Source organism: Triticum urartu, chromosome 6A (assembly GCF_056163025.1).
Source record: "Triticum urartu cultivar PI428250 chromosome 6A, HENAU_Tu73, whole genome shotgun sequence".
In the NCBI taxonomy this organism is placed as follows: domain Eukaryota; kingdom Viridiplantae; phylum Streptophyta; class Magnoliopsida; order Poales; family Poaceae; genus Triticum; species Triticum urartu.
The window spans coordinates 80,458,597-80,474,750 of record NC_141878.1 but is presented as its reverse complement, the minus strand read 5'-3'; the positions used below and the strand labels follow the sequence as shown (position 1 = coordinate 80,474,750).

Sequence of the window (16,154 nt, the reverse complement as noted above, 5' to 3'; positions counted from 1 at the left end):
TACAAGGTCTGAGGCAGTGACAAAGGCAAACTGAACTCCCTAGTTGACCTCGCCTCGACCATCATCGACCCCTACAACGCAAAGATCAACAAGAGAGCAATAAGGACAAGAATGCCTGGCACAGTGTGTGGCATAAGAGACTGGATGAACAACATGTCAAGTACGTGGCCATGGACACGTACACAAGCTACGAGATGTACATGTGAATCGTTGACATGAGGAACTGTCTTTTTTCTGACCCAGACGAGGGATCGAGCCACATAGCACTGGCGGGAGCGTCACAAGAAGTAGATGACTAGACGATCGTTTCTCCTACTTTAGAATGCATGCAATTGTTTATTGAGGTGTGTGCGAATGATATGTATAGTCACTTATGTAATTGGATGTTTGTTTCAGTTATATATATACATGTTATTCTACTGTATATAGAGCAATTCACACGGCTTATTAGCAGCAATCGTCTGTGTTATTATTGGTCTTCGCACACATTTCAGATTACGGACCTGTTTGCCGTGTATCACACACATCTTGTTCAGTTCAACCATTTTCATTGTGTTGCCTAATCACACACAGTTCATTCCAATGAACCGTATGTTGTATATTGCACACGCCTTCATCTGGCAGCCCGTTTCTTTTGTGCCTCCTCATCCCAAACAGTTAATGAGCTGAATCGTATGCCCTGCATTGCACACGCAACTAAATTCTGAACCGTTTTTGATGCATCTGTCATCGCAAACGTTTTGCACATTTTTTGACGTTTTTTTACACCATTGTTTGCGATTATGGCATCGCACACAGTTTCGTCGAAGGGTCTTTGATCGTAGTGTCACATTTGGACCATCCTGCAGTAGTGAGTATTCTAGAAAATAAGTAGGAACGAGAACTAAAGCTGACGAGGTAGGAGGAATAAGAAGATAAGGCGTCACTAATGAATGCACTAATGTTGATGTGATGCTGGTTGGCATCAACGAAACGGGTTGGCAAAGAGGCTAGGACTAGAAGATGTAGGGAAGGATGGGGAAGAGAAGAACGACAATTATCCCTTCTAGCAACGAATGGTATGTGTGGATGGAGGTGGAGCTTATTGGTGACAAGGAATACGTTCAGGTTGTCACTCGCCTCCCACGTGAGCGTGCATTTGCAAAGTTGAATGAACTTTTGAGAAAGATCTCTATAGTTATTTGTTGTTTTGTGTCAATACTATGTGTTACCTTAACCCACTCTATTAGTGGAAATATGAAAATTTTCATCCCTACCGAAATGCATGAAAAAGTGAGGTGGACGTCATCTGGTTTTAAAGGAGTAGGCTCCAACGAGAAATGTCCCGCTACAACGGCAAACCAAGCGGGAAGGAGAGAGTTCAATAGGAGAAGAGAAGGGTGTGTCGTGGGGTAAGTTTTTGTGTTGAGCGCATGTGTTGAAGATAACATGATAAATAGCTCATAGCAACGCAGGGTGTTCTGCTAGTATATACTATACTATAAACCAAGCAGGGATGAGGTGTGAGGAGAAAAAATAGAGGAGAAGGTGAGGCAAACCTATCAAGTCCCCTTTAATACTAGAGATTAATAAGCCAGACAATTAATTAGGCTTGTAGCTAATTAGGTTTGTTTAAATAGCGATTTTTCAAGCAATCTAATCTCTACTATTTATAAAGAACGTAAGGTTCTTATTTCATCTTTCTTCCCATCACTCATTCGTCCAACCTTCCATGTATATGATAATCAATCACTTTAATTTACTTATCTTCTGAATCAGTTCCACTTTAATTACTTATTAAACTTCTAATCAAAATATAAGGTAATTCACGGTCATTATTATTGATAGGTAAATCATAATCTAACGTACTAGAATATGTATATCCCATTGCAACGCGCATGCATTATTCTAGTAATAATAAAAGAGGATGCTGCTTCTTGGCTCGCCAGCCCAATAATCCTCAACAGAGGGAGTAACTTCACCAATTTACTTTTTTCCATGTATCCTAGTATACTAACCATTTGTCTATGTGTAACAAAATTAAGCTTTTTATCTAAATAATCAATATATCAAGTAACAATGGTTTCTACCAGAGGGCTTCAACGCCGCCACCTCATCTCCCTCTACTTTGTGGTCACCTACAATGGCGCTGCGTTGATTGCTGATCGACCACGGACACAAAAGGTGGCTCCCCACAATGACTATGCATCATGTCATGACCGCATTTACCAACAGTAGTGCTAGGTTGCATGATAGCGCTTATTATCCATCAATGGGCAAGTCGTATGACACACTAGTGTCCCCATCCGCTGTCGGCGTGCGATAGAGCCGAAGGAGATCTATGTGGTTGGGTCAGACAACAACCGTCAAGGATCGGGTCTAAAACCCCGTTCTCACCTATCATCTCGTCATCCTACTCCAAGCAATCGGTCACACCCCACTACTCTTTAGATATTGATTTTGAAAGTACAATTATGCCCTTAATCATGTTTTTATGTTGATGACAATATACATATAGGGGACTAATTATGTTGGAAAAAAATAAGTGATTAAATGGTTAATATGTTAATTACCATAAGTTAAAGTGGGCCCAATAGTTAATTACGGGATTAACACTAATTAATGGTAATTAGCAATTTGCGCCTGTGATTGGGGGGCTAATTAATATTATGGTTAGGTCCCACGTCATATACAGCGCTATATATAAAGGAGGGCATCCCTGCACCTAATTGATCGTCGTATCGTTTAGGATACCGGTGCCCTCCAAATTTCACTCCAAATCCAATCGGGAGTGCGCTGGACGTTGACGTGAAGGCCTTTACCTTACTCCGGTGAGGTGCCGGAGTGATCTACTATGCTGCTGCAGTTCGTCATCAGACTCTCCTTACTCCACCGAGATGGCCTCTCCAAACGGAGGTATAAACACACTACTGTCCACTAATTTCCGCATTGAATCGAGTAGTGTTCATGTGTATTAGATGAGATCCGATTAGCAATTGCGTAATCCCAGCAATTTATACTAACATTTGGTATCAGAGCCGGTTGGATCTAATTACATGAATCTATTTGAAAAAATTGACAGTAGATTAATCGGTCTGATAGAACTTGCTTGAAAATCGCATAATTAGGCCTCGCCCGCGCACATCAGGTGGTGCTTCCGCCACCGTGCGCCTCAGGGTGGTGTTATTGTCGCCGTGCGCATCAGTAGCTGCTGCGCTTCAGGTCGTGCTCACACCGCCGTGTGCATCAGGAGCCGCCGCGTGCCTCAGGCAGTGCTCCCGCTGCCATGCACCTCAGGCCGGTGCTCCCGCCGCCGCGCGCGACGCCTTAGCCCCGACTGCCGCGCATCGGTGCCGTCCTCGCAGAGCTGACTCACTCCCGCAACAGTCGCTTATCCGATCCGGATTTCTTGTGAGCGGCGGCGGCGCAGTAGGAAGCTCGATTAGGGATTTGACTAGCACACGAGTCTGGTAACTGACTAGCTGCTGCTGGCTATGATATTATTTGGGCTATGCGAGTTACTGGGCCGCACATCAATTCTCTTTTCTGGCTAAAGATACGATGGCCGAGTATAAGAGTGTGGTAGCATTTTTCCAGTACTACGAGAACTAGTACTAGTACGTGCAGATATGTAATTAACTCTCTGTATGTAGTACACATATAAGTCTGCTGATTATTTATATACAGTTATTTCTTTGTATGATCAGTAGATCTTTTAGCATAATTGTGTTAAATTAAAATAGAACCAGCGTGAAATTTTGGTTTAACACTGCAATATTATTCGGGATAATTGCCATAATTAATTTTAGTAATGCATGATCACATACTGACCAACGTTGTTTGTGATCATGAATACTGCGGTTAATTTCCCGATGATGTTATTATATGATTAGGTCCTCTTTCGTTATTGCTCGACGGTATTGCGAATTAGGATTTTATGAAATTTGTCATGTTGTTAATCAGACCAACGTAGGATTGATATCATGCAATATTTTTTTATGTGGATATTTTCATAATTCGTAATTTTAATATCCATGTTATTTATGTTTTATTCAGCTTTGAACCCATCACTTATTTCTGGGCTCCTGAACTCAATTGAGCACCTCAATGGGACTAACTTTCCTACATGGAAGGAGCAGATTTCCATTAACCTTGGGGTCATGGATCTTGACTACGCACTTAGGGAGAAGGCTCCAGTTCCCTTGTCCTCTGATGATGAAAACCTTGCTGAGAGAACTAAGGTTTATGAGGCTAACAAGGAGAAGTGGGAGCGCTCCAATCGATTATCCCTCATGATCATGAAAAGCACAATTAATCTTGGGATTAGGGGAGCTATCCCCGATTCCGAATGTGCTATGACTTATCTGGCATCGGTGGAGGAACAGTTTAAAGGCTCCACAAAATCCTATGCCAGTACACTGATCATGAAAATGCTCACCACTAAGTATGATGGTGCAAGCGGTGTGAGAGAACATATCATGACTATGAATGATATGGCCGCAAAATTAAAGGTCATGGACATGGATATTTCTGAGGGCTTCTTGGTTCATTTCATTATGACCTCTGAGGGAGTCCTGGATTAGGGGGTGTCCGGATGGCCGGACTATACCTTCAGCCGGACTCCTGGACTATGAAGATACAAGATTGAAGACTTCGTCCCGTGTCCGGGAGGGACTTTCCTTGGCGTGGAAGGCAAGCTTGGCGATACGGATATGTGGATCTCCTACCATTGTAACCGACTTTGTGTAACCCTAACCCTCTTCGGTGTCTATATAAACCGGAGGGTTTTAGTCCGTAGGACAACATACAGAACAACAATCATACCATAGGCTAGCTTCTAGGGTTTAGCCTCTCTGATCTCGTGGTAGATCTACTCTTGTACTACCCATATCATCAATATTAATCAAGCAGGACGTAGGGTTTTACCTCCATCAAGAGGGCCCGAACCTGGGTAAAACTTCGTGTCCCTTGCCTCCTGTTACCATCCGGCCTAGACGCACAATTCGGGACCCCCTACCCGAGATCCGCCGGTTTTGACACCGACATTGGTGCTTTCATTGAGAGTTCCTCTGTGTCATCGCCGTCAGGCTTGATGGCTCCTACTATCATTGATAGTGATGCGGTCCAGGGTGAAACTTGTCTCCCCGGACAAATCTCTGTCTTCGGCGGCTTTGCACTGCGGGCTAATTTGCTTGGCCATCTAGATCAGATCAAAAGCTACGCCCCTGGCCGTCAGGTCAGATTTGGAAGTTTAAACTACACGGCTGACATCCGCGGGGACTTGATCTTCGACGGAGTCGAGCCACTGCCGAGCACGCCGCACTATCACGATGGGCATGATCTAGCTCTGCCGCCGAACAGTGCCCTGGAGGCCGCACCCGCATCGGCTTCGACCCTTAATTCGGAGCCAACTGCGCCGATCGAGGATGGGTGGTTGGACGCCGCCTCGGGGGCTGTGATCCCAACGGCGATCGAGCCGAACACCAGCCCCGCACTCCGCGAGACTCATGACTCCAAGGAGCCGGACTCCTCCCCGGACTCCGAACCTTCCATGCCCCTGCCGATCGAATCCGATTGGGCGCCGATCATGGAGTTTACCACCACGGACATCTTTCAGCACTCGCCCTTCGGCGATATTACGAAATCACTAAAGTCTCTCTCTTTGTCAAGAGAGCCCTGCCCGGATCATGGCCAGCAGGATTGGGATGCGGAAGACGAAGAAATTCGACGCCCACCCACCACCCACTTTGTAGCCATTGTCAACGATTTAACTGACATGCTCGACTTCGACTCTGAAAATATCGACGGTATGGACGACGATGCGGGAGGCGAAGAAGAACCACCGCCCACAGGGCGCTGGACGCCCACCTCATCATATGACGTATACATGGTGGACGCACCAAAAGATGACGACGAGGAGCGGAAGGACGCACCGAAGGCTTGTTCCCTCGAGAAGCAGTCAAAGTGGCGACGCAAGCGCCGCCCCAAATCCCGCCTCGACAGAAATAACGATCACACAGACCCAGCGCTGGAGCAGGGCGAACCACTGCCGGACAGCGGCAATCCGGATAATCAAACCGAACAAACAAATTCTATCAAGGATAATAGTCCGGACGACATAACGCCGGACAGGCACCCGGAGCAGCAGAATGCCCGTAAAAGTCTTGTTGCCACCGCGAGGAGTCTTAAAAAGCAGAAGCAAAGGCTCAAGGCTGTGCAACACACACTCCAAATCAGATGGAGTAAAATACTCAACACGGCAGTGAGGTACGGTGACAATCGCCCCTCCAAGAGCTACCCAAAGCGGAAGCTGCTACCTGAATTCGATGAGGAGGCCTCAGACCCCCCACAACCAAATATCAAAGCAGCCACCTGGCCGGATAGACGACCCCTCTACCAACACAGAGCGGCATACAACGCCACTCACAATACAACACGCGACCCATGCGAGGGCTCACACCCAAAGGACGGCGCAACAAGATCCATCTATGGACCACGCAAGCGCGCCCCAGCATACAATGCAACACAACAAACATCCGAACAACGCGGTACACCCAGCTACAGGGGTGCCGCACACCCCCTATGTTTCACCGATGAGGTGCTGGACCATGAATTTCCAGAGGGATTCAAACCCGTAAACATAGAGACATACGACGGAACAACAGACCCTGGGGTCTGGATTGAGGACTACATCCTTCATATCCATATGGCTCGAGGAGATGATCTCCACGCCATCAAGTACTTACCCCTCAAGCTTAAAGCGCCAACTCGTCACTGGCTTAAAGGCCTCCCCGAAAGCTCCATTGGAAGTTGGGAAGATCTCGAAGACGCCTTTCGGGCAAATTTTCAAGGTACTTATGTCCGACCTCCGGATGCGGATGATTTGAGTCATATAACTCAACAGCCCGGAGAGTCAGCCCGAAAGCTTTGGAACAGGTTTCTTACTAAAAAGAACCAGATTGTCGACTGTCCGGACGCTGAAGCCTTGGTAGCTTTTAAGCATAGCGTCCGTGACGAATGGCTTGCCAGACACCTCGGCCAAAATAAGCCGAGAACGATGGCCGCATTAACAAGCCTCATGACCCGCTTTTGCGCGGGTGAGGACAGCTGGCTAGCCAGATGCAGCACCAGCGACCCTAGTACATCTGAAGTTAGAGATGGAAACAGGAAATCACGGCGCAACAGCAATAACAAATGCCGGAATAAAGAAGACAGCACGAAGGGCACGGCAGTAAATGCCGGATTCAAAAGCTCTCGGCCAGGTCAGCAAAAGCCGCCCTCTAAAGGCACCAGGGATGAACTGTCCAGCCTCAACAAAATTCTGGACCAAGTATGTCAGATCCATAGTACCCCTGGTAAACCTGCTAATCATACCCACAGAGAATGTTGGGTCTTCAAGCAGTCCGGCAAGCTCAACGCCGTACATAAGGGGGAGGATACACCAAGTGAAGACGAGGACGAGCCTCCCAAGCAAGACACTTGGGAACAAAAGAAATTTCCACCAGAAGTCAAAACAGTAAACGTGTTACACGTGATCAAGGGAAAAAACAACGCGGCACTCCCAGGAAAATATACCCAAGTGCCTGTCACCGCGAAGTCCTGCCACTGGTCGTCTCAACCGATCACTTTCGACCATTGCGATTACTCAGCAAGTATCCGACGCGCAGGATGGGCTGCCCTGGTATTAGACCCAGTAATTGGCGGATATCACTTCACACGAGTCTTGATGGACGGTGGCAGCAATCTAAACCTAATATATCAGGATACAATCCGCGGGATGGGGTTAGACCCAACAAGAATTCGCCATAGCAATACTACCTTTAAAGGAGTAACGCTAGGCCCAGGGGCTCGTTGTACGGGTTCCCTCCTACTACAAGTTATATTCGGCTCCCCCGATAACTTCCGTCGCGAGCATTTAACCTTCCACATCGCTCCGTTCCAAAGTGGCTATCAAGCACTGCTCGGACGCGAAGCTTTCGCTCACTTTAATGCAATACACACTACGCCTCCCTCACACTCAAGATGCCCGGTCCACGTGGCATCATTTCAGTGAACGGAAATATCAAGCGATCTCTGCGTGCCGAAGAGAGTCGGCTGCCTTGGCAGCCGCACACTAAAGGCGCCTGGACCAGCGAAAGCATCCAATAGGTCGTCAAGACCTCAGACACAACTAATCAAGTCCGGCGCCGCTATTTATACCGAATAAATTGTCACACCCCTATTTGTCAATACAAGGGGCTCAACGCGCGTAGACAAGTGGCAATTTTTTCTCATCTTGAATTATACATGGTTTCTTTAAAAACTATCTTTTTGCACGACAACTTTTTCACCTAAATTCCTCTCTTTTACAGATGATCATCGTGCTACACCCGTCCAGGATACGGCACAACGGAGACACAGGCGCAGACGTGCAGCAGGGACCCGCTCCAAGGATTCTTTTTAGATTAAGACCCTGCGTAAACCTTTTTTACTGTCTCTTGTTGATACATATCCATCGTTGAGAAGGATGCTAACGTCTTGGCATGTGGCCACGCAAGAACAATGCACGTACCTGGACACAAGGGGCTTCTTACAAAGGCCATTATTTAGGCCCGGTTTATACCACAAAGACCGAATACCTTAGGGAGTGTTCGGCGTCGCGAGTTTGGCCCTATATGCATCAGCTCCGAATCATTGTCTTTGGTCAAATGTTGGGTTTGCCCGGCTCCTGTGTTGTGGTGCCTTACGTTCCGCTTTACCGGCTAAGGTAGCACCAGGAGAACTACTGCGATTGTGCCCTGGTTCATCCGGACGAGCACCTCAGTAGAGAAAGCCGAAAACTGACTGTCATGATATAGCGTGAGACTGGTCAACCACTCGATGACCTTTTGGAATGTTAGAATTCCTCCGCCTTAACGAAGGGCCGTTTTCCGGCCAGGCATGTACGCACCCCGGGATCGGGAGAGTGCGGAGCCACCAGGGGCTATCTAGTAGCCCCACTGTCAAACTCCTATGGCTAAGTGAAAGTGCTAAAGCATTATAGTCCGGTTGCCTCGCTCGCTCCGCTATCACCTCCTTAATAGGACCAAGACGTTGGGTTAAGTGTGAACGCGTGTTTTTTGCGAGCACCTCCACATTATATGCGTGGGGGTTGAAGCCGACGGCTGCAATCTTTCAGGTTATACACATGTATACATAAACGGTCGCCCAGGAGGCATCATATTACTTTCAGGAAAAAGTATAAAAATAGCCTTATAAAAATTTATAAAAGCATTTCGCTTACAATGAGATTACATATCACTCAAACATAATATTTTTTGAGCACTGGGTCTCTATCAAACGAGCACCCTCAAGAACTTCTTCAAAGTAGTGCTCAGCAGCCATTCGGCCTATGGCCGAATCTCGCACTGCAACAATGGTAGCATCCATCTCCGCCCAGTATGCTTTAACACGGGCAAAGGCCATCCGTGAGCCCTCTATGCACGCCGACCTCTTCATCGCATTAATGCGCGGCACCACGTCAAGGAACTGCTGCACCAAGCTGAAATAGCTGTTCGGTTTTGGCCTTTCCGGCCATAGCTGATCCACAACAGACCTCATGGCGAGTCCAGACAACCTATTCAGTTCGGCCTATTCGGCTAATTGGTCAGTCAATGAAAGCGGACGCTCGGGAGAATGGAATTGTGTCCAAAACAGCTGGTCCACTTCACGGTCCGTATGACCCTGGAAGTACTTGGCCGCATCGGCAGCGCTCGCCGCCAAATCCATATACACATCCTCTGAACTCCACAGCCGATCCAGAGGGGCATACCGTGGATCTCCGAACTTCCTCCGCAACATAAAGGATTTCCCAGCTACAATATCCCCGGCTTCCCGCAGCTCCTCCTTCTTCGCCCTCATAGCAGAGCGGATGTCTTTTCTCGTCGCATCAGCCTTCTCAAGGTCCGATTCCTTCGCTAGGTTTTCCTTTTCAAGAACCCGGCAACGGTCGGCGGCGGCTTTTAATTCTATGGCCATCTTGGCCATCTTATCTCGGCTCTCGCCATGCGCGGCCTTCTCGGCTTTCAACTCTTCGGCCGCCTTCAAAGCAGCCACATCACCAAACCTCGCTTGCTCCTTGGCTCGGGCAAGTTCTGCCCGCAAGGCTTCAACAGTGGCAGCTCCATCTGCAGTCACAACATATTAAAGATACTGGCATCATGCTACTCTTACTATGTGGCGTTTACCAGATAATGACACTTACCCTGTGCCTCGTCAAGCCTTTTGTTAACAAGCTCGATGTCGGCATCTGCCGCATCCAACTGCCATTTTAAATGGGCAAACTTGCTAGTCCGGCTAGCCACCGAAGCTTCCATCACCTGCACATAGAGGCAGTATGGTTATTACCTGGGAATATGATCCTCTGTTTGTCGTCATTTTCGACGACAACCAGAGTCTCAGGGGCTACTATCTACACAGGGCACACCTAGCATGTGCAGGACTATCATACATTATTTTACGTACCTCAAAGCCTGTCAATAGACTCATAAAAGCTTCATGCAATCCGCTTTCGGCGGACGAGATTCTCTCCATCACCGTATTCATCAGCATACGGTGTTCATCTGAGATGTCCGCTCGCCCCACCAACTCCCTCAGAACATCCGATCGCACACCAGACGGTGCCGGACTCTTTTGTCTGCTCTCTTTAGGAGCCGGACACTAGGAGCTTCGGGGGTCAATGGGATTATCTTCTGGCCTCACCGGACTCGGAGAGGCCCTCCACGACGACACTTCGGGGTCGCCCGCTTTCGGAGCGGAGGAGTTCGGAGGAGGCGTTTCGCTCTCCATCATCTCTAGAAGAAGATCCCCCGAAGACGAGCTCATTTGAGAGGGGCTAAGGCCCGAACTGCAAAGATATATGCGGTGGTTATTTTCTCAGAAGAAAAAGGTGGCATACCTGTACTGTTAAAGTATTTCGGGTCACTTACGACTCGCTGGAGAATTGATCCCCCCGCGGACTTTGTGCGGCAAAAGCACCCCCCAAGGTAGGACCCTCTGTGGGAGACTTCTTCTCCCGTTTGGAAGCTTCGGCTTCCAAATCCCCGGGCGCAGTCCTTTTCCTCCTCTGGTCGTCTTCCTTCATGGAGACGCTCGCTCCCTCGGTTAGAATGGGCAGCGTCGGGGGCCCGCGTCCGCCCGTATTATCCTCCCCAGTATCTTCCTTCAAGGGCTCCGGGCAAGGTGTGACCTGGAGCATTTTTTCCAATACCGGATTGTCCAAACCCTCAGGGAGGGGGGCCGAACACCGAATCAACTTCGCCTTTGTTAGCCAGTCCTAGTCAAAAAGCAAACTCTCAGAAATAACTTTGTAACAAATGAGAGATAGTATGTTCGGCCGGAAGATTCCTTACCTATTCGGCGGCGCGGTTACTGCTCAGGCCCACGTCCTCGGTGATTTCCGGACACTCTACCTGAGGTCCGAAGAATGACTTGTACATCTCCTCGTGTGTCAGGCCGAGGAAATTTTGAATGACACACGGTCCCTCGGGATTGAACTCCCACAAGCGAAGGGGCCGGCGTTTGCAAGGCTGGACTTGACGAACCAGCATAACTTGTATTACCGCAACCAAACTAAAATCTCCATTGAAGAGATCTCGAATGCGGCTTTGCAGTATAGGCACGTCCATGGATGGACCCCAGCTCAGACCTCTGCTGATCCATGACATTAGTTGTGGTGGAGGGCCCGAGCGGAAAACAGGGGCGGCCGCCCACTTGGCACTTCTAGGAGCCGTGATGTAGAACCACTCCTGTTGCCACAATTCAGACACCTCTGGAATGGAACCATTGGGCCATGGAGCTCCCGTCATCTTGCATATTGAGGCACCTCCGCACGCTACATGTTGCCCCTCGATCATCTTCGGCTTTACTTCAAAGATCTTGAGCCACAGGCCAAAGTGAGGGGTGACCCGGAGGAAGGCCTCACACACGACAATAAATGTCGTGATATGAAGAAAGGAGTCTGGAGCTAGATCATGGAAATCTAGCTTGTAATAAAACATCAAACCCCTGACGAAAGGATCCAGAGCAAGGCCTGGACCTCGGAGGAAGTGGGAGACGAACACGACGTTCTCGTTGGGTTCGGGGGAGGGGACGGCCTGCCCTCGGGCAGGCAGCTGATGCGAAGCCTCGGCGGTCAGATATCTGGCCTCCCTCAACTTTTTGATGTCTTCTTCCATGATGGAGGAAGGCATCCATCGGCCTTGAAGGCTAGATCCGGACATGATTGAAGGTTCGGAGCACCTGACCTGAACTTTGGGTGTTTGAGCTTGAGGTGGGGGAAGGATCCGATTGAGCACGGGAAGGAAAAAATAAAAGCCCTGTCCCTTTATAAAGAGGGTGAATATCAAGCATCCTCTCCGTGGCCGTTTGGACTTGCCTATAGTCTAGGAGTCCTAGAAGCAGCTGGGTTACCCACGCCCGTATTGATGAGAATCCCGGAATAAGGGGACACGATCTCTGCTTTAACAAGACGTGCCAAGGAAACCGCCTCGCATGACACGCTGAGGTGGGATAATAAAACGATTCGAATAAAGGCTTGGCCGTGGTGTTGTCATGCTACGGAATACGTCAGCAGATTAGATTTGTGTAAATATTATTCTCTCTATGGCAATATGTGGAAACTTATTTTGTAGAGCCGGACACTATCTTTGTGTTCAAAATCTTCTATGAAGTACTTGGAGGAGGAACCCACCTAGCAAAGCCGAAGACAATCTGCGCGCCGGACTCGTCGTCATTGAAGCCTGGTTCAGGGGCTACTGAGGGAGTCCTGGATTAGGGGGTGTCCGGATGGCCGGACTATACCTTCAGCCGGACTCCTGGACTATGAAGATACAAGATTGAAGACTCCGTCCCGTGTTTGGGAGGGACTTTCCTTGGCGTGGAAGGCAAGCTTGGCGATACGGATATGTGGATCTCCTACCATTGTAACTGACTTTGTGTAACCCTAACCCTCTCCGGTGTCTATATAAACTGGAGGGTTTTAGTCCGTAGGACAACATACAGAACAACAATCATACCATAGGCTAGCTTCTAGGGTTTAGCCTCTCCGATCTCGTGGTAGATCTACTCTTGTACTACCCATATCATCAATATTAATCAAGCAGGACATAGGGTTTTACCTCCATCAAGAGGGCCCGAACCTGGGTAAAACTTCGTGTCCCTTGCCTCCTGTTACCATCCGGCCTAGACGCATAGTTTGGGACCCCCTACCCGAGACCCGCCGGTTTTGACACCGACAACCTCCCTTCCTGTGGAGTTTGGTCGATTCAAGATCAACTATAACACACAGAAGGAGAAGTGGACCATGGGTGAGCTCACGGCTATGTGCGTTCAAGAAGAGGAGCGACTTAAGATTGAGAGAAAAGATTACGTTCATCTTACTTCAATGAACTCAGGGAAGAGAAAGTTTAATGGTGAAAATAAGACTCAGAAAAAATTAGGTCCTGCACATAAGGTTGAATCAAGCAAGTCTGGGGCCAAAAGGTCAAAGCCTTCTATTTCTAAGGATCCTTCTGCACCTAAGAAGCCTTATTGCAAGTTTTGCAAACATGACGGACATAAGCAGAAGGATTGCGATGGCTTTAAGGCATGGCTTGTAAAGAAGGGTATGGACACAATTTCCATGGTTGATGAATCCCTTTACACTGATTTTCCCCTAATACTTGGTGGGTTTACTCAGGTGCCACCGTGCACATTTATAACTCATTGCAGGGATTCCTTACCGTGAGGACGCTTCAAAGGGGGGAGCGAACTCTTAGAGTTGCAAATGGACAGGAGGCTAATGTTGAAGCTGTTGGGACTCTCCCGTTAGTGCTAAAATATGGCTTCACCCTCCTTGTTAATAATGCTATTTATGTTCCTACCATGAGGAGGAACCTTATTTCTGTTTCTCTATTAGATGATGATGGTTTTGAGACTTATTTTGGGAACAAACGATGTGTTATTAAGTTTGGTCATGATGATATTGGTCATGGAATTCGCCATGACAAACTCTATAGACTCCTTTTGAACGACTCCTCTGAATCTTTGAATGTTTGTGATGTAATAAATAAGCATGAGACTTCGTCGAAATTATGGCACTGTCGTTTAGGCCATATTTCGAAGGGGAGAATGGAACGTCTCATTAAAGAAGAGATACTTCACCCCTTAGACTTCTCAGATTTAGATCACTGCATCGATTGTATTAAGGGAAAATTCGTAAAACAAATTAAGAAAGGAGCAATTCGTAGTAGTGGGGTTTTGGAATTAATCCACACTGACATTTGTGGTCCATTTCCTATTACTTCTACCGATGGATATGACTCCTTTATTACTTTCACCGATGATTATTCTCGTTACGGATACATTTTTCCTATTCGCGAACGATCTGAAGCACTCGATAAATTTAAAATCTACAAAGCTGAAGTAGAAAATCAGCATAATTTGAAGATTAAAGTAGTGCGATCAGATCGAGGCGGAGAATATTACGGGAGACATGCTCCTTATGGACAAATTCCTGGTCCCTTTGCTCTATTTCTTCAAGAAAATGGAATAATCGCCCAATACTCAATGTCGGGTGAACCTCAACAAAATGGAGTCGCTGAAAGATGCAACCGTACACTTACGGATATGGTACGGAGCATGGTTTCCAACTCCAGTTTACCGGTTAATTTGTGGATGGAAGCATTAAAGACAGTCGTGCATATACTTAATCGGGTTCCTAGTAAATCAGTACCCAATACACCTTATGAATTGTGGACTGGGAAGAAACCCAGATTAAATTATTTGCATGTGTGGGGTTGTCCTTCTGAAGCTAAGATTTTTAGTCCACACATTGGAAACTTAGATCCTAAAACCGTCAGTTGCCATTTTATTGGATATCCTGCAACATCCAAAGGCTTCCGTTTCTATTGTCCAACACGTACCACTAAATTTTTCGAAATGATACATGCTAAATTTTAGAGAATGTTAATGTCAGTGGGAGCTCCGAGGCAAGAAAAATCACACTTGAGGAAAATCGGACTGACATACCATTACCAATGATCCCAGAGTCTGTTTTTCCTTTGTCTTCAAGCGCAACACCTCCAGTTAATGATTCTGGGTTTATTGGTGCAGCGCCTAATAATGAGCCTCACATCACTCAGTCTTCTGTGATATCTACTGAACCTTTACGTAGATCACAGCGGGATAGAAGAGCTGCCATTAATACAGATGAATATGTTGTTTACATGACTGAAGATGGAAATGACATTAGTAAGGCAAATGATCCCACCTCCTTTGAGGAAGCCATGACAAGCGGACACTCATCTAAGTGGTTTGAGGCCATGAAGGATGAAATTAAGTCAATGAGTATTAATGATGTTTGGGATTTAGTAGAAATTCCTGAGGGAGTCAAAAAGGTGGGATGTAAGTGGGTCTACAAAACTAAGCATGACTCTAAAGGAAATGTCGAACGATTCAAAGCAAGAGTTGTCGCTAAAGGTTATACATAAAGAGAGGGCATAGACTATGTTAACACATTTTCTCCCGTCTCGAAGAAGGATTCGCTAAGAATTGTTATGGCTCTTGTTGCTCATTATGATTTAGAGCTACATAAGATGGATGTTAAAACCGCATTCCTGAATGGTGACTTGCATGAGAATGTATATATGGCTCAACCAGAAGGTTTTGTCATAGAAGGCAAGGAACATATGGGATGTCGACTTAAGAAATCTATCTATGGGCTAAGACAAGCGTCTAGACAATGGTACCTTAAATTTGATGAGGTTATAAGGAAATTTAATTTTAAGGAAAATGAAGTGGACAATTGCATATACATTAAGACAAGTGGGAGCAAGTTTATCATATTGGTACTTTATGTGGATGATATCTTGCTAGCTAGCAGTGATTTAGACATGTTATATGAGACCAAAAGATTTCTTTCATCTAATTTTGACATGAAAGATCTTGGGGATGCCTCTTATGTTTTGGGCATAGAAATCCACCGAGACAGGTCTAAAGGTACATTAGGACTGTCCCAGAGGGCATATATTGACAAAGTCCTTAAAAGATACAACATGCATAATTGTTCTTCCACTCCCGCACCTATTGTTAAAGGTGATAAGTTTGGTCTATTTCAGTGTCCCAAGAATCAATTAGAGATTGATCGAATGAAGATAATTCCTTATGCCTCAGCTGTT

General features: G+C 46.9%; 1 protein-coding gene across 1 annotated transcript; it reads left to right on the top strand.

Annotated features, from left to right (window-relative positions):
* The first annotated feature begins 2,723 nt into the window (after positions 1 to 2,723).
* Positions 2,724 to 13,754, top strand: LOC147964067 (uncharacterized). Its single transcript, XM_087528642.1, has 4 exons — positions 2,724 to 2,895; positions 4,036 to 4,538; positions 13,235 to 13,601; positions 13,708 to 13,754. The coding sequence occupies exons 1-4, from the start codon at positions 2,877 to 2,879 to the stop codon at positions 13,752 to 13,754; spliced, it is 936 nt and encodes a 311-aa protein (XP_087384768.1). The 5' UTR covers positions 2,724 to 2,876.
* The last annotated feature ends 2,400 nt before the right edge of the window (positions 13,755 to 16,154 follow it).